Raw genomic sequence first — 25,300 nt, forward strand, 5'->3', positions numbered from 1 at the left:
ATGAATATTTCGGAGTCTACGGCGTGTACTCGGGTGAATATGTAGGAGACAAAGTTTGTTAGATAAACTTTGGCTTTTTACGCGTATTAAATATACCAACTAATATCTCTCTTTTGCGTTTAACCAATAAGAGTTTTTATCTTAAACTTTGTATGATTTTTTTTGTTGTAATAGTTGATTATATGTGGTGTCGTAGTAGATGAATTTCTTATTGAAAACATAATTTTTTTTCTTTTTTTAAATTGATATTTAATCTTATCTGTTTTTTTTTAAGACAATTTAAATCTCTAGTCTCATATGTTATTTTTTATACTAGTAGATTATATGGTTTTCTTTTTTCTTTTTTTTATAATTTACTTTTATATTTTTCAAAATACACAAAATGATAATTTCTTCTTTATACTAAATGGTTTTAACTATTCCACAATGATTGACTATAATTCACATTCAGTACTTTAAATTTTAGTACAAGCTAAGATAGCATCTAGGTGTCAAAAATTAAGCTTCTATATTTTAGCCTAATTTTTTTTTTAAAAAAAAATTATTAAACATTAACAATTTCAAATTAGGTTACAAAATGACAAATAATATTAGATTAGTTCATATTAAGGCTACACAAGTTCAATTCACAACATGTAGATGTCGGATGGCTTTTTATTAATGAATTGATTTGTTTCAAAAAAAAAAAAAATTCAATTCACAACATGAAATTATTCAAATGACTAAATCATACAAAGAAAGACATGTTTGGACAAGGGCTTAAAAATGAGAAAAAAAGAAAGAAAGAGAATTAATTAACATAGCTTGCAAGGTTAAAGATCTTAGCATTGACTTACAATTTTTATACCATGAAATTATGCAGGTTTATAGGCATTATAGCTGTGTACTGTATCATGGACACTTATATTGAGAAGTACAATACTATTCTATCTCATGTAGCTTACTGGAAAAGGAAGGAAAAAAAAAAAAAAAAACCCTAAATTAGGAGCAACAGCGAAAAAATCATGGCTAGAGTTAACAAACTTGTCGTTGCTGAATCTGGCCAAGAAATCTATTGTCTTACGTCTATCTATACAAGGGAATGATCTCAGAGGTGGACAAGGCTGGAGCAGACTTTGGGTGTGCTGGTGGCTGTACTTGGTTTTGCTAAGTTAAAGACTGATTCTCCAATTTTTGAACATTACCTTACTTTATTCTTGTTAATCTTAAAGAACTGATGTAACAGTCTATGAACTTCACCGTAGTTGGAAGTAGAAGAGATAAGACGGTCTTGAATCCACTGTGGTAGTTTGCTAGCTGGGGGTGAAGAACTTCGCTTTATAGGGTCAGACACATACCGTGAATCAATCAACAAAATAGCAGCATAATCATTTATGTGACGAATTGCTCTACCTGCAAGTTGGGAAGAAGTATACATGTATGAGGTTAAAACTGTGTTTGGAATACATGATATAAACAAAGATTGAAAAGCAAGCAACTAATTATAGGTCAAGCACTAATAATGCTCACCAATTGACTGATTCACAGCTTTCATACAAAGATTTTCATAATACTCCTTGCCTCTTCGCTTGCAACGTCGTAAAATGTCAAACCCAGCGTTAACATTTCCTCCAATATATGTGTCATTATTTGAAACCTGTAATGAGTTGGTAGCTTTTGTGTCACCAATGCCTTCCATGTGCTTGATTCTCTCAATCAACTCAATATCTGATGGGCTAGGGTAAGGAAGCCCGACCATAACTATACATCTGCCCATTCCATCACTGAAGTTGATGCCTTCTGATATCTTACCACCAACTACAGCCAATAACACTGCACCATTTAGAGATGTTTTGCTTTCGTTTAGGGCTTTATTAGAAAGCATGTCAATTGTATCCTTGTACTCCTTCAGAACACCTTCAATATCTGAACTACTTCGAGGTTCTCGGAACAAACGCTTCTTTTTTGTAATCCTGTTTAAAATCCCACTTGTTCTCCATGCCTCATAGATCTTGTCTTCGTAATCAAATGAAGAGAAAAATACAACTATTCCTTCAGGAACTACACTCACCAAATTGCAAAGCATGAGACCAAGCTCCTCAATCTGCACTTCCAAAACACATAAAAAGAACAACTTTCAGCATTCAAATGTTTGGCTGAATAGTTACTTGTAAGAAGAATGTACATCAACAAGAAAACAAAAGCAACTCCAGAGAATTAAAATTTAGGTCACTAAGAAGACTACACCAGAGCAGATACGTGCTTTTGCAAGGGATGCGCCTACGTGTCCAGTAGTGTTTACTTATGCAAGAAAGAAAGCATGGCAAGGGCAGCAAAATCAATTAATGAGGCAGGGGCTGAGGTGTCATTTTCTGTTAGAGGAGTTTGTTATGAGAAGTTTGTTATGGAGAGAGGTTAATGGAGAATCTGTTTCAGTTAGCAAGTTGTGAGGGAAACTAATTGTATTTAAGTGAGAGGCCTCTGCTGTAATAATTATGTAAATTATATTGTTAAGCTTTTGCTTAGTTGGAGAGCTCCTTTCCTCTCGAATAAAAGGGTTGTATTGAGTAGTTACACTGATCAATTCAATACAAACTATCCCCCACTTTTCTCTAATTTCTGCAATCTTAGCTAAATCTGCTTGTGAGTAATCTGATTCCTAGCAGCTTTAAAGAATCTATATGTATTCAAACTCAGCATAATGTCCTCAGGATTACAAAAAACAAAATATAGCAGTCTTGCGAAATGAAATAGGAGGGGGGCAAATGACGGACCATTTTTGGTGAGTTTCTGGATGCATAGCTGAAATCGAATGACTGGCCAGATGGCCCATTTGATACGGCAACTGGTAGGATACTCTCAGGAGGGATGATATGACCACATGAAAAGAAATGCAAACTTTGTGATGGTAGCCAAGGGAAGAGTCTCTCCCTTGTCTCCTCTATAGGTTGCAGAGTTCCTCCAGCCAAGATAACTGCATGAGCTTGATTTACAATCTACAAAAAGGCCATCATTCATTTAAACCTATACAATCATGATAAATACCACCACACAAGGTAACAGTAGAAAGCAATGGAAGGTAAGTTAAGCAAACCTCAGAAAAAATCTTTTCACCAGTGAGCATAACATATTTGATGAATCCATCTTGCTCGGACAGTCCTTTTGATCTCAGCTTTGAGACTATTATCCTCCCATCTACATTTTTATTTGTCAATGATAATAGCATATCAAGTAGTGCCCGAAATCCAGACAAAGTACTTCCCCCTTCTTTACTGATAGAACCTCCAGGGATCTGCTTCTCCAAGCATGTAACCTTATCTCCATATCCACTGACCTGAGCATTAAACTATGACAGTAAGCTACACAGAAGAATGCAAGGAAATCAAAAAGATCATGCATAAGATAATGCTGCAAACATTTGCGCACCTTGTGAATGATGTTGCTTTCCTTAACATAATTTATGAGCTTTACAAAATTGATGTTGTCGATATTCAAAGCAAATAGAAAATCATTTATTGTCACTGATGATTCATTTGGACCTTTTGTTCTTTCAACAGCATTGCTAGTTACATTATCATTTGTTTCATCCTCATCGAATATAGCTTGCATGAAAGCTCGGGTCAGGATCATCAAGATTTGGATATATCTCCTATTTCCAGGCCCCAAACGGCTACGGAATTTTTCAAGGTAATTCTCCAAGCATTGATGCAAGTTTTCCAACTGAAATGACAATCAAATTTAATTGAATTTTAGAACCTCAAGCAGTCAAACTGATGGCAAAAATTTGTCATTTTCTTTTTCATTATATAAAGAGCTCCAGTAGTCCAATTCAAAACAATACCAAAGAATGGCCAATTCATGATAGGAATTCTTCTGCTAATACTCTAATAGGGCTATGAATGAGGAAAAAGTTACCTGTGACAAAGTAATCTTTGCATCATACATGCCAATAAGTGAATCAGCTAAATTGTGAGCCTCGTCTATTATAATGATATTATTCTTCAAATTTATACCAAGGGATTCACGAGAAGATTTCGATAGTAGAGATTGATAAGGAAGCACAACAAGGTCCGCTGCTGGAACCATACGTCTTGAGCCATAGTATGGACAAGTTCCTAATCTGCTACCAAGATCAAGAAGATCTTCAATATCTAAAGCCTCTTGCTGAGAGACATCACTCACGAAATCCTTTTGCAACTTCTGTTTTCTAAGCATTGGGCAGCCTGCTGAAGCCTTTGTCCGCCGTACCCTTCCTCCAGGCTCCAGCTTCTGAAATCAGCAGGTGCCATGTCAACAGAGTTAAGCATTTAACTGTTGGAGAGATTAAGAGGTTACAAATTAACCTATTTCTTATAGACCTTACAGGTAACTACAAAAGTATGCAAAATGTACAGAAATTTCATTTAAACACAATTCCCGCAAAACAAAAAGACTGTATTGAATTGGAAAGCAGTAAAAAGTGCAGCAGCTTCAGACATGCATCATGGGGCTTGCCCCAATCAAAACAAATAAATTGAACATCAAGTCATCAAGTGAAGAGGCTCTGCAGACTCTTGATATTGGAATGATGTTACATAGAGAAAAACACACGCATGGAACCTTCAAACTGATAATGGATGATAATCCGCAAAGGGGTAAAAATAAATCATACATATAAATCTTATTTATCCAGGAAACTATCTGCAACTTAGTTGATTTATATCCAAGATTGACACAGGTGTTCTTAATATAAAGCAGGAAAAGGCATGTGAAATCAAAATGGTTATAATATTGGATAAATCAACTCCGTGATAATCATAGTTCTCCGTAGTATATATTTAGAATGAGTATAATTATTAGGCTAATTAATATGTCACATGAGTCTGGTGAGGATTCATTTGATGTGGGGCTAAGGAAGAACATTTTAGCCAAATAAACTTTTTCTCTTAGAATCAAGTACCAGAACATTCAAAAGTGAGACTGTATACCAATGTGACAGTATCTGCTCTAGAAAGCGATCATATAGTTGCCTTCCACAAATACATGTAGACTAAGCAAATGATTAGACAACTGACATGTCCAATACAAGTGACATTCAAATGCTTAAATAATAAAGTACTAAAATGATATTAGCGATGAGTTGATAAGGTTTAATGAGAGCACAAATTAACTGTTCAACTATCTCTAGTGCAGGATCAACTGAAAAAGCAAATTCAAATAAGCAAGGTATCACACACCTTGATCTTTGAACCTCCATTTTTCTTACTATTGTGCAGCTCCAAACAACGTTCATTGATACTAGCAGGGTTACCAATCTTCAGCACCTCTGAATTAACATAAATGGAGAAAATCCCAAATTGCAAAATATTAGGAAACACGGAATACAACTTTGCCGCCAAGCAGCAGGAATGTAACCACAGGCCACAGCTAAATATAAAATGAGCAAACTTCCTCCCATTATCATAATACAGTTAGAAAACACCAATGCCACAAAACTCCATCTCAGAAAATCTGATTCTTATTGGTTTCGTATAACTAATGATGGCAATTGGCAAGAAATGTGCCAAAAAAATTGCAGGTTTCAATAACATTAGAGGATGCTATATATTCATACTATCATACATATGATGCACAGCTGCCCGATGTAAATTAATAGAGATAAATATTAACAAGTTTTGCCAGGTATCAGGATCAAAGAGTTATTTTTTCAAAAATTATAAGATGAATATGGATGAAATTCAGAAGATGTAAATAAATCATGGATTATATTGTCTATATACCTTGATTGATGCAGAGATTCTTCCTAGAACCTAAAGAGACAACCTTCAACTCAGAACCAAACACAGTCTTATTCAACTCTTTTATAAATTGAGAAAGCTGTGAATGTGTTCTACTACAGAAGAAAACCTTCAACCCCTCTTCCTCTCCATCCAATTTATCCTCTTCATCCTCATCACTCGACGAGCTAATCGAGCCCTTCCTCTTACACACCCCACCCTCTTCCTCTTCTTGTTCACTCTCATACTCCTCTACCAAAAACTCGTCATCATCCAACAATTTCCCATCATTCCCCTTAACATTTCCCCCCTTCTCAACCCTCTCATTCTTCCCAATTTCACTCTCATTGCCGAACAAATCACCCACACCACCAGTTCGACGATTTGCCTCAGTGAACTTTTTTGACTTAACCCCAATTTTCTTCTTCTCCTGAACTGGGTTTTCTTTACTTACCACAAATTCACGCATCCAATCGGGTTCATCATCGGACGGACATGAATTCCCTAAATTGGGTTTTTGCTGATTTTTCCGATCGACGAGCCACTGCAATGCGCTGCAAATAATGCTTAAAGTTTTCCCAGTACCTGTAAAATCTGAAATTGTTGAGATTTCGAAAAAATTCTAGAATAATCTAGAAAGAGAGGGAAGGGGGTATTACCAGTGGGGCTTTCGAGCATGGAAATGCCGCCATTGTCGAGAAATTGATAGAGGGAGTTCATGAAATCGAGTTGAATGGAGTAGGGTTTGTATGGAAATGCTGGAAATTTCTGCTTCCATTGTTCTTCCTTAGCTTCTACACCCATTTTTTTTTTTTTTTTGAGAATTTCGGGTTAATTTCTCTCTCCTCAAAATCCTATGAGCATTTGGGCAGTGAAAGGCGCCATTTTGATTGAGTTAAGCTTAAAAGCGCGGGAGATGCCCAAAGTCTAACGTTAATGACTTTTTAGCAATTGTGACTTTTTCCTAAACATTAAGCTCATTGTTAGTGACAATTTGGGAGAGGAGATTCCCTTATCCTCACCCAACTCTTCTAAATTGACTAGTTCACTAATTAGGGTCGATTGACTACTTTATGGTGGATGACTGGGTGTAGTTTGTTCTCTATGTAGGTCATGGTTAGTCTTGTAATAGTATATCTTTTAATGTTTGCATGACATTGCTAGTTGTAAACACTTAAAAATGTCTCCCCAAAACCAAACTCGGTGATGAACAACTTTTACCGACATTATTGGTCGGGTCGAGTATTTAATCTCGGGAGTGCTTAAAACCCATGTTCAGTCAAACATATTCAGTCAATAAATCAGTCAAATCATTTATTCAAATTCAGTCCAACTCATATCCTAGCCCAAATCCTTTTAATTCATTTTGTGTTATTTAATAATTAAGCCCGATTAATAAATAATAAAAACTCTAGGCCTAAAATTAATTCGGAATAGCTGAAACTGCGCATAAAATATCACATTCTTAGTCATTAAGCAATGAATAAAATGAATCTGGACTGTTTTTAGGAAAATATGTGCACCGCGTCACGGTATTCCGCGTCGTGTTGTGGTATTCTGCACTGTGTCACAGTATCTTGCGCCGTGTCGCGGCACGCATGCCGTGACGCGGCATTTTAATAGGGTTTCTCCAATATCGGGGCACCAACAATCATTCTCTTTCTCCCTACACCAAAAATCATTCTCTTCTCTCTTTAGCCTAAATACTAGCCTCCCTATTCTCTCATAATACTTCCCCTAAGCACTCCAAGGAGTCCATACTTGACCTGAAGTTTTATACTTAAGCCAAGGCGTGAAATGTAGAATTAACTGAGGGTTTGGACCAAATCAATTCTACTTTTTATTAAATTTAATTGTTTCAATTTGATTTATTTTTATTGAAGTTACTAACAGTTTATTCATGATGTAGTAATTCAAGAAAACGCGGGAAGTGAGTAATTAATCACTTAATTGCTCTTATTTTTATTCTTTATTGCTAGTATCATGATTAGGGTTATTATTATGATTTGATTTGACTTACATTATTATTGTTAAATTGCTTCAAATGTTGATGTTTATTCTATTGTTTATTGTTGATCACCATATTGCATGTTTAAAGGGAATATCCGAATATGTAATTGAAAATCACGACTAATAAGATAATTTGGACAACCGGTTTAGGTTCCTTTTAAATCTTATTTCTTAATCAAGTGATCACAATATCTTAGAATTATGTGTTACATTAATATTCAACCAATTTAGTCTAATATTAGTTTAGAGCAAATTGAATCTTTGTTTGCATGCCATTGAGATCGCAGGGATCACTTTTCACAATAAGAATCAAGTAGAGACCAATACGGGCGAATGTGACTCCATGACTCACTTCATACCATCATCCCCGATCCTCCTTTCGTGGTTCCGAACCATATGGAGTTAGTAATCTCATGGATTATGAATGGGGTGTAACCTTCACGGGTCAATCGTTGTTGCCTTTCGTTGTCCCTTAATCATGGTTGCCTTAAATGATCCATGAATGGTTTACAAGTTCCTTAAAAACTAGTTGGCGGCTCCTTACTTTCCTTGTCCCCAATCGTATAATGTCAATTCTCACTTCCTATGAGTGCCAAGCATATTCACAACATGCTTAAAGTAGGCGCGCTTCGAATGACGCCTACACTAGTGATGACCATAAAATTAAAGAATAAGTCTAGTGTAAAACGGGTATACGTTAATTTTATTGTAAAATGATCAGTTTAAGTGTAACTTTAACTATTTTTATGGTAACTTTAACCACTTAAAGAGTAACTTTTAATTTGTCGTTGGTTTGAATTTTATTTTAATGTGTAATTTCTCATAGATACGGGATTACATACTATAAAGACTAATATGATTAATCTAATACATTATAAGTTTTTTGTAAGATAAAATTTATTAATAGAAAAATAATAACTTTTATAGTATAAAGGGTGACTTTAATTATTTTTAACATAACTTTAACCCGTTTTACAATAAATTAACGTACACCCGCCTTTTTTGAGAATTTGTGAAGATCAAAACAGAGTTAAATAACAAGCCACGTGTTCTTTTATAGTCTTGTCATAGCAAACACAAAGATGAGTCGTTGCCCCTTACAATTCACCTAATTTGGTGTTGTTTCTCTTCAATCTTAGGTAGGGATGTCAATGGGGCGGGTCAAATAGGAGACCCGCCTCATCCCCGCCCCAACGTATGATAATCATCCACGCCTAAAACGTATTTTAATGCCCGAAAGTTGGATAGGATGGCCCTAACAATTCGCCTAATTTGGTGTTGTTTCTCTTCTTTATGAATTTTTGCTCTGGATGAATTTTTATTCTTTTTTTTTTATCATCATAGTATGGGCATTTAACGGGGCGGGGATGGGTCTTGGTTTGGCGAGTGATGGGGCGGGGATGGGGATAAAAACCATACCCGCCATGGGTGATGGGGCGGGGGTGGATTTTAGGTTGTACCCGCCCCATCCCCATCCCCGCCCTGCCCCACTTCGTACCCGCCCCATCCCCACATCCATATATTTTTAAAAACAAAATTATATACTTTTATACTATTTTATAAAAAAAATTATGTAAAATAAAATAGTAAATATACTTTGTAATACACCTATATTATAAATAAATAAAAAGTGTAATATTAACAATAATTTTTTTCTTTTTGCAATCTTTTTTAATTATGAAGGATTGTGTATTTTAGGAGGCAGGGATTAGACGGGTCTTAGGTGGGGGTGGATATCCAAGTGGGGGGTGGGGCGAGGATGGTTTTGGAGTTGTATCCGCCGGGGCGGGGATGGGGATGGGGATGAATTTTAGACTCGCCGCGGGGGTGGGGATGGGTATGAAAATTTTAGATGGGGATGGGGATGGGAAGGCCAACATCCACCTCGCCCCGCCCCATTGACATCCCTAATCTTAAGGAAAACGAAAAAAATTAGATGAGTCAAACTCACGGTGAGTCCGGTCTCACGCAAAAGCTTTTCTGGGGAAAAATTTGAATTATTGTCTTTTATAATTGTTGAATGATCAACTTCTTTCAATAATTAAAACCAGATGATCCATGATTGCATCTCTTAGTTTAGCCAATATATTACTCTGTAGAAAGTACACCCTCTGTCCCTTAATGATGGGTCTGTTTCTCATATTTCACAGTGATTAAGGAAATGAAAATAATATATAATATTCTTGAAAGTAGGGAAATATTATATGGGAAATAATATATATGTATGTATGTATATGTATGTATGTATGTATGTATGTATGTGTATATATGTATGTATATATATATGTATGTGTGTGTATATATATATATATATATAAAAGTATGTATGTAATGATATATGTGTATGTGTATATATATATAGAGTAATAGTAATGATATATTGGAATATATATTGATTTGGGTAAAATTACCCAGACCACGTGGTCCAATCCAAAGGGGACACGTGTCACCCTAGGAGAGGTCCAAAAAGGACCAATCACCAGCTGACACGTGGCATTCCTAATCAGCAGGGAAAAAGACGGCCTTCAAGGGCTTAATTCTCGAGGAAGCCGTAAAACGGCGCATTCCACCAAATCTAGGTCAGAATGACCTAGGTAATGACACATTAACCAATGACCCTATAAATAGGGAGATTTACCCCATTTTGGGGACACATTCATTCATTACATCACAATCAATTCTCTTACAATAGAGAAAACACCTAATCTCGGGATCTGAGAAGATCTTCTTTTACTTTCCGCTTTTTACTCCGAACACGTACTAACTTGATCGTCGGAGGCGGAACTCCGAACATCCGGAGCTTCTGTTTGTTTGCAGGTACAACAAGCGAGGACCCAGTTTTGGTGACGTAACTCTCCCGCAGGACACATAAAAAAACCCCGAAACATATGTAAAGGGAAATGTTGAAAATCATTTAATGGCACCAAAGTTTATGGATGTGTAATACAATTTTAAATGGGAATTGTGAAAAAGTTACATGAATTATAATAGAATTATATCGAGTATGATATTTTTAGAAACAAGCACATCATTTTAGGATACCGTTTTAAAAATACATCCACATACATCATCTATAGATAGAGGTGATAGTAGTCATTAGGTTGGTTTAATTAGCCACACACCTTAAGCATACAAGATATTAGGGGTGATCAAGAGATGGGATGGGGCAGGCCAAATGTTAAAAAATCTGCCCATTGGTTCAGGTCGAGTCGGACCATGTATCAGGCCGATAATGCTTGCCCAAAACCTGCTAAACTAGATCGAGTCTAACATACTTTTTAGGCTTTTTTGAATTGGGCAAAAGATACTTAAAATTCTTTTAAATATATGCTAATGGCCCATGAAAACACAAAAAAATTTGAGCTGTCTCGAGCATGTTTTCGGGCCGAATTTTTTTGTCCAAAACCCGCCTAAAATCAGTCCTTGATAGTGTTCCACCTGCTTTCTTCCAAGCCAACCGAAACCTAGTTGGTGATGACACTATTGTTGGTGATAGTGTTGACACTATTGCTGTTGTCCTTGCCTTCTTTGGGGAAGGATTTATGCGTGATAGTTGAATGAGACTTACATAGCACTCATAACAAAGGTGGACAATATTTTTCGAGTTCATACCCATCAACCCATGCAACACAACCCTCATTTAGTTATATTATTGGATCATCGAAAAGCATGTTACAATTGATAGATTTTGTGTTGCTCTTGATAGCATGAAATGTAATTGGCACGCTTTATTTTTATCCTAGTGAATTTCCAACACATTTATGGAATCGCTACTATCCTTTATCTTGGTGTTAAAGATGTAAATCAATTTTGGAATATTATTATATGAAATATTTGTTTAAGTATTGTATATGGTGTTAGTGCATACATTAAGAAATACAAATTTGTTTAGAGAGACATTTGTGATCATTATGCATTTATTTCTCGAATTATTAACATTATCATACTATTACTGTAACACCCTAAAAATTTCTTTCCTTTAAAATACCTGTTTTACTCTATTTAAAATACAAAATAGGAAAATCTAAGACATTACCGCCACCGTGAAAACGGCTAAGACAAATATCAAAGACACACAACGGAAGACTTTCTTTAAAAACCATTCAAAACAAGTCAACTTAAAAGTCAAACCCAACGAAAGTAAAGTCAAACAAAGTCAACCTACAACTTGGAACCATTGCAGGCCCTTATAACCAAACAATACTATAAACCTTTACGCTAGTCTCATGAGCATAATAAAATAAATAATATTCAAAGAAAATAAAACACATCATATTCCTATGAGAACTAAGCATGATTCGCTCTTCACTCATGCCCATCATGAAAATGCTTCATCATCTAAAAAACTTCTCTCTACTTGTCCCCACTACTCGCCATTAAAAATGGGTCGTCGTAGGGCCAAGGTAAAGACAAAGCCAAACAAACACACAACACACAATCAGCTATGCTGAGTACATAAGCGTAATAAAAACATACTTACATGCTTTCATCCTATCATCACACAACTTACCTTGTTGCACCTGTAAAGAAGCATACAAGACATTCAACACTCAACTAGACAAATACCAATGTCCATTTAATTTTAATTACGCATCGAACGAGTTTCAACCAAATCCCTGCCCCAAATAAATTGAGGTAAATTACACCGGGAACTAACCGGGTAGGCAAATGTCACATGAAGTGATTGGACGTCCTGTGCATAAAATAAATACCACGGGTTCATACTCAAGGTATATACGTTCCAAGAGTTTTGGTGTGTAATCTCTTTCACTTTACGTTGTTTTACATATTACTATACTTGGTGATGACTCTCAAACCATAACACAATCAAGCATTACACTTTATTCAAGCAAACAAACATACCAATTTAATTCTTGAATAATTAGCGGCCACATAAATTTAATTGTTAAACCCTTTTTAATCTACCTCGGTGTCAAAGATACCTTAAATGCATAATGCGCCGCAAATCCTATCCCTCGATGTTAGAAACACCTTAAGTGCACATAAGCACCACAATATAATTTATATTTGTGAACTAAGACACTTGATAGCTCAATTCCCATGCTTAAAAGCACCAATAAAAATTATATGAACCATAATAAAATTTCCTTTTCATATTCCAAACCAAATTAAACATGCTCTATAACATGCCAATAATAAAAGTGTGGTTCATACTCAACATGCCAACATAATTAATTCCAATCATCGATTCACCACAAATAATTCATACATCACAATTCATTTACCAACATCAATTCAATCAACAAATTCCAACCACACCTATCATGATACTACTTGGAATTAATTTATCAAAGCCTAGCATGCTTCTATATATTCAAATAATTACCAAGTACGCGAACGTACCTTGAATACGATCTCAAAATCGCCATGACTAAATAAAATCACTCACTTGGAATCCTCCTACAAACCAAAATTACAAAGAGGCATTAATACCTACACTACACAAACTTCCAGCAATATATACACTCTTTAAATCACTTATAAACCCTTTAAAACAAGCTAAAATTTAATTTAAAACCCTTACTTTTATTCCCAATTGATGGGTAATTAAAAATCCTTTCAAGAAACATAATTATAGCTTATATATAAAAATTTCAGCTTTATTAAATCATCTAAGATTGCTGTAATTGTGTTTTAAAACATTTATTTCAATAATTTAAATCATCCATAAACAATTTCCATCAATATACATAAACTTAGAAACCTAGGGTTTATAATTTGGGGCTTTTTAATTCAAAAACCAAATCTGAAAATTTATATACATCATACTTAAAATCAAACATCATAAAAATCATCACAAAACCCAAAAACATTATTTAGATTAAGGGTAGATTTAATTTAAAATAAAAAAGAACATTTTTTTTTTTAAAAAAAAAAAACACACGCACGCACAAGGGGGAAGAAAGGGAGGGTGGCTGGCGCCACCTCCCACGGCTGTTGTTGCTGTCGGCCCTGTGTTGGCAGCGGCGACGGGCTGTGGTGGTGGTGGCAGCCGGCCAACGTGAGGTATGTGTGGTGGTGGTGGTGAAAAAAATTAAAATTAAATAAAGTGGAAGGGGAAAAGAAAATAAGAGGAGAGAGAGAGTGTTTACCTTTGGGGTATTCTCCACCTTGGGCAAAGTTTGATTTTGCTCATATGATGGGTATTTATACTCTCTCTCAATAACCCTCCTAGACTTAAATTCCCTTTTTACCCTTAATGATCCCTATCCTATTCAAAGTAGTATTTTGACTTTCCTTAAAAACTCGTTGACTTTAAAATTTCCTTTTATAAAATAATATGCCCTAAAGTTTCCAAATCATGAAATAAAATATTTTCAAAATTATTAAACAATTAAAAGTAAACTTTTAATTCAAATAATTCTTTTTAAATTAATGAAACACCATAAATAATTCCTTTTGAATTATTTAAATACTTTTAGAAATACTTATTTAAATTAAAATACGTATAAAAATACGGAATATTACAACTACCCATTTCGAATCTAGATTTTCTAATTTAATCAACTAAATTATGAATAAATACACGAATTATGCCCATTGTTATTGTCATCATTATCATCAATACTTGCATTAATAAGTATTAATTTTAGATTTCTAGAGATAGTTCAATGCCCTGCCTAAAACAAATTTTCATGCATGAACAACCCATAAATTTGTTAATTTTGTAAAATTTTAAAACAAGCCATAAAATTGTAAATTTTGTAAAAACTAAGAACATGTTAAAAGTAGGTAGATAATTTGTGTGGATGAATATTTTTATAAATTAGATTTCAGAATTTTTTATTTAATCCACATTTAAAGTATTTATGATTAAACATATGACTTGACATGCGCGAAAAGTTTCAGTGTGCCACTTTAAAACAATAAAAAGAGTAATTTATGATGAAATTTTTTTCATTTTAGAATGCTTTACGGAGAGCTATAAACTTACTAGTATTTAAAGGATGATACTAACTCGATATCAAATCACATCTATATAATTACAACGGGTGGCTTAATCATCTACCAAAATAAAATAATAATAATAAAAAAAAAATTAAAAAAAATGGAAAATATCTGAATAGTGAACACTAAAGATAGTAATGAACTCAACATTGATTTATTGGGCTGAACACCTCAACAAACCCATAAACTAAAAACCCAAATATTAAAATAACCCAATAACACAATTTTCAATCAAGATTAAAAATTTTCTATCAGTATCCAACCACCATGATTTTGCCACGTGTTTAGTTGTTGAATATACTGAATTCCAACACCACCTTCTCAACAAAACCCTAACACTTAGCTTTCTTCATCGTCTGCAGCAATGGTGAGTTTCTCTCTCCTCTTTCTCTCTCTTCAATTCATCTCTAATCCTAGAACCCTCCATTATTTTCATGGATTACAAGTAATATATTGTTGATTTTTTTGGTTTTTGGGTGATGAATTAAACAGGGAAAAGGAACAGGGAGTTTTGGTAAGAGAAGGAACAAGACCCACACACTTTGTGTGCGATGTGGTCGCCGTAGTTTCCATCTTCAGAAGAGCCGTTGCTCTGCCTGTGCTTATCCCGCCGCTCGCACTAGGAAATGTATGCACTTTGTTATTATCTCTCTTATTTTAGATTCTGTAAATTTTGGTTTTGTTTATTTGCTGGTTTTTTTGAAGAAAAATGATTAAGAATTGAACTGGGTTTTTGATGTTTGGGAATGGGTAGATCTTGGTTGTGGTGATTATTTCTATGTTGCATTTTGATTGTTATATTGATTGTTTGATAATGGGTTAGTGTTATTTTGGATTAGTTGTTGATATTTTTACTTCATTTCATTGAGATTAATTTAATTTTGTTGTCTTTTTATGGGGTATTTACATTGATAACTTGCATTATTGTTTGATGATTTTGCATATTGTTGGGATTAATTTAGGCCTACCTGACCTTGCAATTGGTGGCTTTGTTTGTATTTTTGTGTGGTTTAAACTTGGAGCTTTAAGCAATTAATATGTTGTGTATTACTCTGTAGCTGCATATATATGTGTGTGTCGAATTGTTTTGATTGGTTGGTTTAGTACTAGATTTCTCTTATTAATTTTGAGTGAGCTTGTATTGAATTGTGGTGTTGGATGTTTGTGGGGTGAGTATAGATAACTGGAGTCAGAAGGCAATCAGGAGGAAGACAACCGGAACTGGACGTATGAGGTACCTCCGCAATGTTCCACGCCGTTTCAAGACTGGTTTCAGAGAGGGTATGTAGTTTATTCTTAAACGAGTAGCTTGTTTGTTTTGATTTTAAGGTTTATGATTGATGGCTGTTTTGCTTTGGTTAGGTACTCAAGCAGCACCAAGGAAGCTAGGCGCAGCTGCATTAGCTTAAAGAGAGTGAAAGTTTCAGAGGGGTTAATTTGGGTACTTCAAGCATTTAGCTCCAATTTTGAATACTTGAAGTGTTTGACTAGCCCTTATTTTTATTTAAAGAATTTGGAGACATTGTATTGTGATCAGAATGATACTACTGGATTTTGTTTCTCTTTTCAATGTGTTAGCTTTAAAATTTTGAGGTTTAATGATGAGATTATTAGTAGTTTTAGATTTTGATATTTGGTGAAACGTTTTATATTCTATTGCTCCATATTAATTTCATTGGTAAGGTTGATTTAGTTTGATACTTTCCTTGGTTATCTTCCCTTCTGGATTGATAAGTATATCGTTGCGCAATTGTTGATGTGGTTTGATTCCACCAGAGTCGAGTGTAGGAAAGAATAGGTAAGTTTGTGTGGCTGATTATTTATCATCTATCATATTCTTTGATCAAGATTTTACATTGTTTTTCTCTTATTTGAGTATGATGGAAGAAATATGCTTGGAGAGTAGTGTGCTACATTACTCTTTGGGTAGGATAAAAAGATCATGGTTGGATTGGTTGGTGTTATGTTAACATGCTATTCATACATTTTGAATGTTGAAATGTTTAGAATGTCATCCCATTCTCTGTGCTTGAAAATTGCCATTTACATCTGAAGTTCATATTCTGCAAGCTTGTTATTCGTGCATTTTGAAAATGTTGGATGATATAAAATAGTGTTTGACCTAAAGAAGGCAAGTTACTTGTATATTTGATTACACCTCTGAAGCATGTTTGAGTGCTGGCCTTTATTTCTTCAAAGCTACTATGTTGTCATGGCTACATTGGAAGATTGGAGTTCCTCACTTGGTTGAGCTATACTTGAGAACTCTTTGTGTATGTAACTGTTTGGACTTTGGAGAGCTGAGAGGGAGGGTAGCTTAGTTCTGGACCGGGAAGATTATGTGTTTGTTGGAAACAATATACTGGAGATTAGTACACCCTTAGTTATTTTTAATTTGCTATTACCTTTAGTAAAAGTCCTTTTTAGTTAAGTGATTCCATGACCTATATATTTGAATTAGAAGTTATTGGCTAGTAGATAGTAATGTACAATTTGCATTGTTATTCCGAGGTGGTTTTGGAAATGTTTGCATTGTAATTGGAGAAACATGTTTATATGGTACTGTTACTGTGGATGGTAATAGAATATCTGAAAGAATGATTGATGAGGAAGTGCATAATGTATGAATTGTGATAATCAAAGAAACATGTTTCGCTGTACTGTTATTTGTAGAGCTACTTCAGGTAAAAACTAAATGAGAGCTTTGTGATGTGGAAATCCTTGTATGCCTACTACGAACACGTGTTGGTAAATTTATCAAATGGCAATTGTTATAAGAACAAGCTTAGTGGAGTACTGAAGGTTTTGCTACTGGAGAACATTAAACTTTGATCTGTGGAATTATCTTCCTTTTATAGAATTGATCGGGATTGAAAGACCAACTATTATTGAGTATTGGTTGGACTTGCAAATTGAGGATTACTATGGACTACTATGATATCTGATGTGAGTCTAATAGTTCATTGTGTGTTTATGTTGTGGCTAATTATCATTCATTACTCATTAGGCTTCAATTGTGCAATATCTATGGCGCTGATGAACAATTTGGCGCAAGTGGGATTGCTCCAGGAAAAGCTTTAAGTTGTACGAGTACTAGCCATTATTTACAGATTACAAATTTATTATCTCCATATTCACGAAGTAATTGAGCTGTTATGTACATGTAAATCTTGTATTACAATGGCAAAAGGTGTAATCACTTTGTTCTAGTGTCTAGATTGGGGGATACAAATGTGGCATTCACTTCTCCATCAACAGCTTGTCGGGAGAACAATTGTATTCGAGTTGGAGTATTGTTATCATCTGTGGGATCTTAGAAACAAAGATAAAAATGTCTACTTGAAAATCAACGTTTGGTTCAGCACATTTAAAAATTTGTCCTGCAATAAGGAGAAAATGAATCACATATAGGAGCAGGAAACTGAATCTAGTGATCTACAAGGTTTCTGACGATGTATCTGAAACATTTTCAAAATTTACATTACACTTTTTAAGCACAAAAATCCAGTGCTGTAAATCAGTGGCTTTCACCTACATTGTGGGGGGTAAAGGGTCAACTTGCAAATGGAAAATTCTGTGGTTCATCTGTATTCTGTAACATCCTCAAAATCTACAGAACTCAGCAGTCCAATCAACTAAAGAACTGGGGACTCAGTTTGTGCTGTCAAGATTTACTCAAAATATAGATGTTCTAGATATTTCAAATGGGCTAAATATGTTCTTGTATGGCTTTTGGCACTCGGCAGATTTTTGCAAAACTTTCAAGTAGCCTTGAATTCTCCAAACTAGTGTTGTTCTTCATGTAGCTGCTTGAAAACATGATTTAGCTCTGGAAATGCATATATACAAAAGCACAAGTTGAAGGAGATCCACGACAGGCTGTTTCAGACAAACAGATGACTGCCAAACACAAACAATATCAGAAAACTTGAGGTTGTATCCTCTTTGCCATATTGATGAAATAGGAACATGATATAAAAAGATTGTAATAAATCAATTATTTGTGCAGCTATTTCATGCTTAAATATTTCACACTCTTTATATATTTTATTCCATTTTAAAAACTTAAAATGCATCATATGAATTAGTAGATGTTTGACACAAAATAAAACCCCACAAAAGGAGCAAAAATAACATCACTAGATAAACACATATTTTTTTAATTAGCATCTATCATATTAAAAATGAACTTGAATTCTTTCAAAAAAAAAAAAAAAAAAAAAACTTGAATTACAAGCTCTTTTTGAATTATCTTGAGACAGACAAACTCCCCTTTAAAAAAATATTCATTAAAAACAGGATTTTTTGACTTATAACACCACAAAATAGTCAAAATTTTGATTGAACACCATAAAATTCAAAATTTTTATTATAACACCACAAAAAAAATACCCAAAAATTTGATTTCACCACCCCTTAATGAATTTTTGGATGGAATCTGTTAGTGAGACCAACTACGTACATATATCAATAAAGCATTGGTTTTACAAAACATAAAATAAAAGGAAAAATTAAAAAAAAAGAAAAAGGAAAAAACCCTAAAACCACCCAGCCACCACCCCTACACCGACGACGATATTTTGCGGTGATATTTTTCTAAGCAAGAAGAACAACCTAAAGAGCTTGAAATATTTTGAGTTGACTAGCTAGCAATAGGTGGACCAAGGTCTACCCAAAAATTTGCATTTTTACGACCCAAACTTAGGCCTAGCTTGAAATCTTAATTTAAAATGGACCAATTTAATCAACGCTCAGCCCAACCCATGATCATCTCTAGTGCTTTTAGTCCTATACTCGCACATTATTTGCATTAGGGCGTGTACGATACTTTCCAAAGGTTGAAAACATACACCGATTACAATATTTACGCGACGAAGACCAAGACGTCCAAGAGGGGTTGGTCGTAGGTCACCTGCCTAATGTAATGCCTATGGTAAGTATGATCATATGACAGATAATCGAAATTGCGGCACACCTTCGCATTCTAAAAAATTCCTTAAAAATTCCGTCTTTTTGTTTGGGTCCCCAGATTCACTTTCCCCTCAAAATTCCAATCACACCCTTCTTAGTTGGCATCAATTCAATAAAGCCTGTCAAAACTAAAAGTCGTCAAAACTGCCACAATCACGCTACACTTAAAAAAAAAAAAAAAAAACCACTAATTTTACTTTTACATAAAAACGACACCGTTTCTTACTTTTACATAAAAACGACACCATTTCTTACTGTTTCCGACATTATACTCTACACTAGTGTAAACCCACTGTACTAAGAAAAATCAAAAACAGCAACCAACGTCTCTCAACTTTCATTTTCTCTCTCCTACTTTTCCGACCCTACTTTCTCTCGATGTCTGCGCCGGCGCCGGAAGTTTCGCCGTTAATTCCGGCGGATAACGCGACGGCTGAAACGCCCCCTGCGCCGCCGTCGGGTGAAGCCGCCGCCATTCCGCCGGGACCACCCGCTGCTATTCCGCCGGAAAACTCGGGTTCTTTTCCGTTGACTCCGTCAACGCCGTCTTCGGGAATGTCGAAGGAAACATTGACTGCTTTGGTGGTTGGAATTGGGCTTGGAGGGTTAATTGTTTTGATTGCTGTGGGTATTTTCGTCTTTTTTTACAAGCGGAGGAAGCGGAAGCAACCGCAGGAAGATCAGTTGATGTTGCCTATTAAGCGTATGATTTTATTATTTGTTTCTTCAATTTTGTTTATTTGTTGGTTTAAAGTTTAATTAATAGAATGTGATGTTTGTTTGTGTTTATTTTTAGTAAATTTTGAATTTTTTGTATTTATTGATATTTTCTTGTTTGTTTAATCGTATGAAATTGTCGTTATTAATGGCTGCTCTGACGGATTTATAAGTGTTATTAATTAAAATATTGACAAGGGTTGTTTGGTTAGGTATGTGCTTGGTTTAATTTAATTATTAATTTGATGTTTGAACTTGTACATTGAAGGAATTTGTTGGTGATATGGGATCTTATTTTTGGGGGTGGTGGTGGTATTTGTTAACGTAAACTCGAGCGATTTGGTGATTTGAACGTGGTTTAACTAGTTATCAAGGCAGAGTGTGATCCAATTTTAGAAACTTTTGGAGATGTGTTATTGAAGACATTTGGTTTGACAAATACATGGGTTTTGATGTCCTTGTTGTATGAAATGTGTTAATGAAGAATTTGGCTTGGGAAGTTCCATGACAAATATGTGTTAATGTCCTTGTTATATGAGATGTTGCATAGATGCCGTATTAGGTTAATTGAGTGACTTGCTTTTGGTGATTAGTTTTTCAACATTGAGTGATTAATATAGGGGTTACTTGGTCTTCACAGTTTCCGTCTGCTGTTATCATCAGACTGCACTCTTGTTCTCTGGACTGGAGTCATGTGTCCTTTTTACACGCTTCATAGACTGCAGAAGGAGTAACTACATAAGTGCTACACTGATATAAGTTTATGAAGTTTACGATGCCTAAGCATAGTATTGTATTACAATGTTGCCAATCTTATTAGGTAGGAACTTGACATCAGATCCTTGGACTCAAGGTGTGAAAGGAACTTATGGGAGTTCCCTTTGTGATTGACGATTGATTAGGAAATTTCAATTTATTTTGTAACTTGAAGCCATTAAGTTCTGAAGCACTGATTTACTCTTTGTGCTTAATAGATCTGTGCTTTAGTATCACACTGTTACTTTCCTGCCCCTAATATGCAAGTTTATTGTAAAGAAAAGTAGATATCCTTCACTTTAGCATTGTTTTTAGTTGAGGCCTTCAGGATTAAGGATAAAGGGTTCTGTGGTTTCTTCTGGTGATTGTATGTTATAATGATATGCTTCTCTCACCTATATACTGTTTTTATTCTGGTGACTATTCATGATTAGCGTTACTGTCACGATCTTTTATCTAGGCTTTAGTTGTCAATATTTGACTTTTAACATCAGTTTGATCTGATAGGTATCACATGAATTGACATTGTGACACTAGCTCTTCTTATCATATCTCCCCGTCTCTGTCTCACCTTCTATAATTACAAATTCCCTAATGTTGTTCATTGTGATTTATTCATTATTCTTATAATTATATTAGAGCATCCATTTCATATTATTGGTGTATAGATGCATTTATGGTGAAGTGCATTGCAGTTTCACTCTCCAATAACTAAGGGGCAAATGGTTGTTTTATTGTGCTTTACATGAGGTGGCTATCTCATCTTCTTTTGTTTCCCTTTTCTTTTTATTTTTTTACTTGCTGTTCTCCCAAGCTTATCATACTGTTCACTATTTCCAGATAAACCTAGTGGTGGACAGGCCCAACAGTTACAGCACAATATGCCTCCGTCTATGAATAATATACAGTCACCACAACCCCAATGTGCTGTAGTACCAATACCACCATCCTCAAGTAGCAGCTTGGGCTCTGATAAGTCACATCCAGCACAACCCCCTGGGCAGTCATTGTCCTCGCTGCCCTTCCCAAATGGCACATTCACTTATGAAGAATTAGTTTTGGCAACAGACAACTTTTCAAGTGCCAATCTTCTTGGTCAGGGGGGTTTTGGATATGTCCATAAAGGAGTCCTGCCTAATGGGAAAGAGATTGCAGTCAAACAGTTGAAATCTGGAAGTGTCCAGGGGGAGCGCGAGTTCCAGGCTGAGGTTGAAACAATTAGTCGTGTTCATCACAGGCATCTTGTTTCACTTGTTGGACATTGCATTTCTGGAGAACAACGAATGCTTGTGTATGAGTTCATTTCAAACAAGACCTTGGATTTCCATTTGCATGGTATGTTCTTGTTTGACATCTTACCTATGAAATTACTTTCAAGTATGCAATTTCAACATTGATTCTGTTTTTACATTTTGAGTCTTGCTTTTGGACTTATATTCTACAGCATGATTAAATTGGATATTTTGTCAATTTTTTTGATTGGGCTACGAAAATGTGCTCACGTGAACCAAGTATTAAGTAGAACTTTGTGTTAACTCATGAATCATCTAGCAGTCTGAGCCTTGCAGCCTTCTTCCTAAGTTTTCAACTTTTTTTGGGCTTGAGGAGGTTTAGGTATTAATTCTAGTTTCTAAATTGCATTCAAATAAAGAAAATTTGCAATTTTTACTGTGAAGTATGTCTAGACCTAATCTTGTTTTCGTTAATATCTTGAACTTTAGATTAATGTATTGGCTTTTTTCGTTTTAACATTGATTGAAATCATGGTTACTTTAGTTGGCTCATGAACTTTTTTGGTCATGTTACAGAGTAAATTAGTAATGCAATTTGTATTACATCTAACCAAATTCTCTATTGGTGTAAAAGTGGTTGTAATGCATTTCTTTTTAATGTGGGATTTCTGTTGTTGTTCAAGGTCTCTCATTTGAACAATGAGGGTTCCTGTCTCAACTTTTTACATGTAGTAAAAAACTTGTAATTTCTCATGTCATGTTATAATGGAGTTTTGTGGTGTTGTAGAAGCAAAACCACCTATGAATTGGGCAACGAGGCTGAAAATTGCTATTGGTGCTGCAAAAGGATTGGCATACCTTCATGAAGACTGTGAGTTCCTTGGTGCTCGTATAATCATTTGGAAGGATCCTGATTTTGTCTCAAATGGTTGTTGACTTTTGGCTAGTTTATTTTGTATACAGGTCATCCAAAAATCATTCATCGAGATATCAAGGCATCAAATATTCTTATTGATGAGGAGTTTGAAGCCAAGGTCAGGAATTTCATGCAATTTAATAATATATTGTATTTATCATCTACAATTTGGTAAATTTAAGTTGAATTGGTGGATGTGATGTTGTATTTGTGAGAATATGATTCAGACTTTTCATGTGGTTCTGAAGTGCTGATTAGATTATCTACTTTTATGCTCCCAGGTTGCAGACTTTGGACTTGCGAAGTTTTCTTTTGACACAGACACTCATGTGTCCACCAGGGTTATGGGAACTTTTGGGTAAGATAAATAATATGCTGTCTGAAATCTCCCTGTTGAGATGTTAATTACATCAGTGACTAATTTGTTGAGGTGATCTGCAGTTACTTGGCTCCGGAATATGCCTCAAGCGGGAAACTCACTGAAAAATCAGATGTCTTTTCCTTTGGGGTTGTGCTTCTGGAATTGATTACAGGACGTAGACCTGTTGATAAAGCTCGTCCCTTCATGGATGATAGCATGGTTGAATGGGTGAGCTTTCTTTGTCTAATCTCACAAGGTCTCTTAGACTGTAGGTATTAACAAGTCTTGCACTCCAATGCTACAGTTTTTGAAGGTTCTTAATGTTGAATTTGTAGGCAAGGCCATTGCTGTCACATGCCTTAGAAGGTGGAAGCTTTCAGGAACTTGTTGATACAAGATTGGAGGACTACAATTTTACTGAGATGGCTTCCATGATTGCTTGTGCTGCTGTATGTGTTCGTAGCTCTGCAAGACGACGGCCGCAAATGAGTCAGGTAACTGGCTGAGGATTGAGAACAGAATTGCTATTGGGAAAATACATATAATATCCGTCTGCAGATCTAATTTTCTGCCTCAAATTTGTGTTGATTTTATTGAAATGTTCCATTGATTAATTTATTACAACTCCTTGAGCTGATAGATTTATTACAACTCCTTGAGCTGATAGTCTGAAACTGCATCTTTCAACTCTTAAGTCCATCCTTCAATTAATGCAGGTTGTAAGAGCTCTGGAAGGGAACTTGTCTGTCGAGGATCTGTTGAAAGAAATTCCACCAGACAACAGAGCATTCCACGGAAGCACAGATTATGACTCTAATAGTGCCCAATACAAGGAGGATTTAAAGAAATTCAGGAAACTAGCACTTGAAAGCCAAGAGCAAAGCACTGGCGAGTACAGCGTATTCACCAACGAGCATGGTGTACCCCCATCAACCTCGAGTACTGAGAATCAACTTGATACCCAGGAGGTCGAAACTGGGAAATCTAAAACAGGAACCACAAGTGTGCTTGAAATTCCTGTAGAATGAATAGGTTAAACCTTTGGAATTTATTAATGTAAGCTTGATTCATCATTCTTTAAGATGCTCCATTTAGTAATATTGGTGTCAAATAGAGTTAGGTGTACAAAGTTTTTGTCGATTAGTCCTACTATTATTAACTTAATATTGGCATAGGTCACTGTAAATGTTCACTTGTTCAGATACATGAGCTTGAGACTAACTAGTGCATTCTTTTTTACTATACATGAACTAGCCAAAAGTTTGCCATGCATACGCTTTTTCGCTTTTTGGAGTTACTAAACAATAATGTACTTTTATACGAAGTATAATATTTTTGTTTTTGGTTTAGTGTATTTGTTCATCATATAGCTCTAAAAAATTTGGAAATACAAATAAACATTTACCATACCTTCAAAACTACCCTTTTTTTTTTTTTTTTTTTTTTTTTTTTTTTTTTTTTTTTTTTGAAACTAATAAAGCTTAGTTAAACTACTTAAATGGGCTACCTTTAAAATCAATGTGTAAATATAAATAGGGAAAGTCACAACGGTGACCCCTAACTTATGCTACACACCAATGGTCACTTCCTTTTTTTTTTTATTACACATAAGGACCCTAATTAAGAAATTTAT

The 25,300-nt window shown here is 35.0% G+C and overlaps 3 protein-coding genes across 3 annotated transcripts; 2 read left to right on the forward strand and 1 right to left on the reverse strand.

Moving 5' to 3' along the window:
• Window positions 1-787: 787 nt before the first annotated feature.
• Window positions 788-6,896, reverse strand: LOC110698761 (ATP-dependent DNA helicase DDX11-like). The gene is made up of 9 exons (XM_021876283.1): window positions 6,395-6,896; window positions 5,739-6,320; window positions 5,196-5,284; window positions 3,895-4,248; window positions 3,406-3,699; window positions 3,074-3,313; window positions 2,754-2,975; window positions 1,510-2,083; window positions 788-1,392 (listed from the first exon to the last, which is right to left on the reverse strand). Exons 1-9 carry the CDS (start codon window positions 6,537-6,539, stop codon window positions 1,181-1,183), a joined length of 2,712 nt encoding a protein of 903 aa, XP_021731975.1. The 5' UTR covers window positions 6,540-6,896; the 3' UTR covers window positions 788-1,180.
• An 8,062-nt stretch (window positions 6,897-14,958) lies between these two features.
• LOC110698762 (60S ribosomal protein L37-3-like) lies at window positions 14,959-16,389 on the forward strand. The gene is made up of 4 exons (XM_021876284.1): window positions 14,959-15,081; window positions 15,207-15,342; window positions 15,894-15,995; window positions 16,077-16,389. The coding sequence occupies exons 1-4, from the start codon at window positions 15,079-15,081 to the stop codon at window positions 16,121-16,123; spliced, it is 288 nt and encodes a 95-aa protein (XP_021731976.1). The 5' UTR covers window positions 14,959-15,078; the 3' UTR covers window positions 16,124-16,389.
• A 3,191-nt stretch (window positions 16,390-19,580) lies between these two features.
• LOC110698763 (proline-rich receptor-like protein kinase PERK15) lies at window positions 19,581-24,939 on the forward strand. The gene is made up of 8 exons (XM_021876285.1): window positions 19,581-20,388; window positions 21,999-22,493; window positions 23,178-23,261; window positions 23,354-23,424; window positions 23,588-23,664; window positions 23,748-23,895; window positions 24,003-24,161; window positions 24,384-24,939. The coding sequence occupies exons 1-8, from the start codon at window positions 20,064-20,066 to the stop codon at window positions 24,693-24,695; spliced, it is 1,671 nt and encodes a 556-aa protein (XP_021731977.1). The 5' UTR covers window positions 19,581-20,063; the 3' UTR covers window positions 24,696-24,939.
• Window positions 24,940-25,300: the final 361 nt, after the last annotated feature.

Source organism: Chenopodium quinoa, unplaced genomic scaffold (assembly GCF_001683475.1).
Source record: "Chenopodium quinoa cultivar QQ74 unplaced genomic scaffold, ASM168347v1, whole genome shotgun sequence".
NCBI lineage: Eukaryota > Viridiplantae > Streptophyta > Magnoliopsida > Caryophyllales > Amaranthaceae > Chenopodium > Chenopodium quinoa.

Coding starts and splice junctions, on each gene's coding strand:
- LOC110698761 (XM_021876283.1), bottom strand. CDS start 6,539: ATGGGTGTAGAAGCTAAGGAAGAACAATGGAAGCAGAAATTTCCAGCA. Junction 5,285..5,738: donor GAATCTCTGCATCAATCAAG/GTATATAGACAA, acceptor ATGTTAATTCAG/AGGTGCTGAAGATTGGTAAC. Junction 4,249..5,195: donor ATGGAGGTTCAAAGATCAAG/GTGTGTGATACC, acceptor TGCTGATTTCAG/AAGCTGGAGCCTGGAGGAAG.
- LOC110698762 (XM_021876284.1), top strand. Junction 15,343..15,893: donor CGCCGCTCGCACTAGGAAAT/GTATGCACTTTG, acceptor GGGTGAGTATAG/ATAACTGGAGTCAGAAGGCA. Junction 15,996..16,076: donor CAAGACTGGTTTCAGAGAGG/GTATGTAGTTTA, acceptor TGCTTTGGTTAG/GTACTCAAGCAGCACCAAGG.
- LOC110698763 (XM_021876285.1), top strand. CDS start 20,064: ATGTCTGCGCCGGCGCCGGAAGTTTCGCCGTTAATTCCGGCGGATAAC. Junction 22,494..23,177: donor CTTGGATTTCCATTTGCATG/GTATGTTCTTGT, acceptor GTGGTGTTGTAG/AAGCAAAACCACCTATGAAT. Junction 23,262..23,353: donor GGCATACCTTCATGAAGACT/GTGAGTTCCTTG, acceptor TTTTGTATACAG/GTCATCCAAAAATCATTCAT.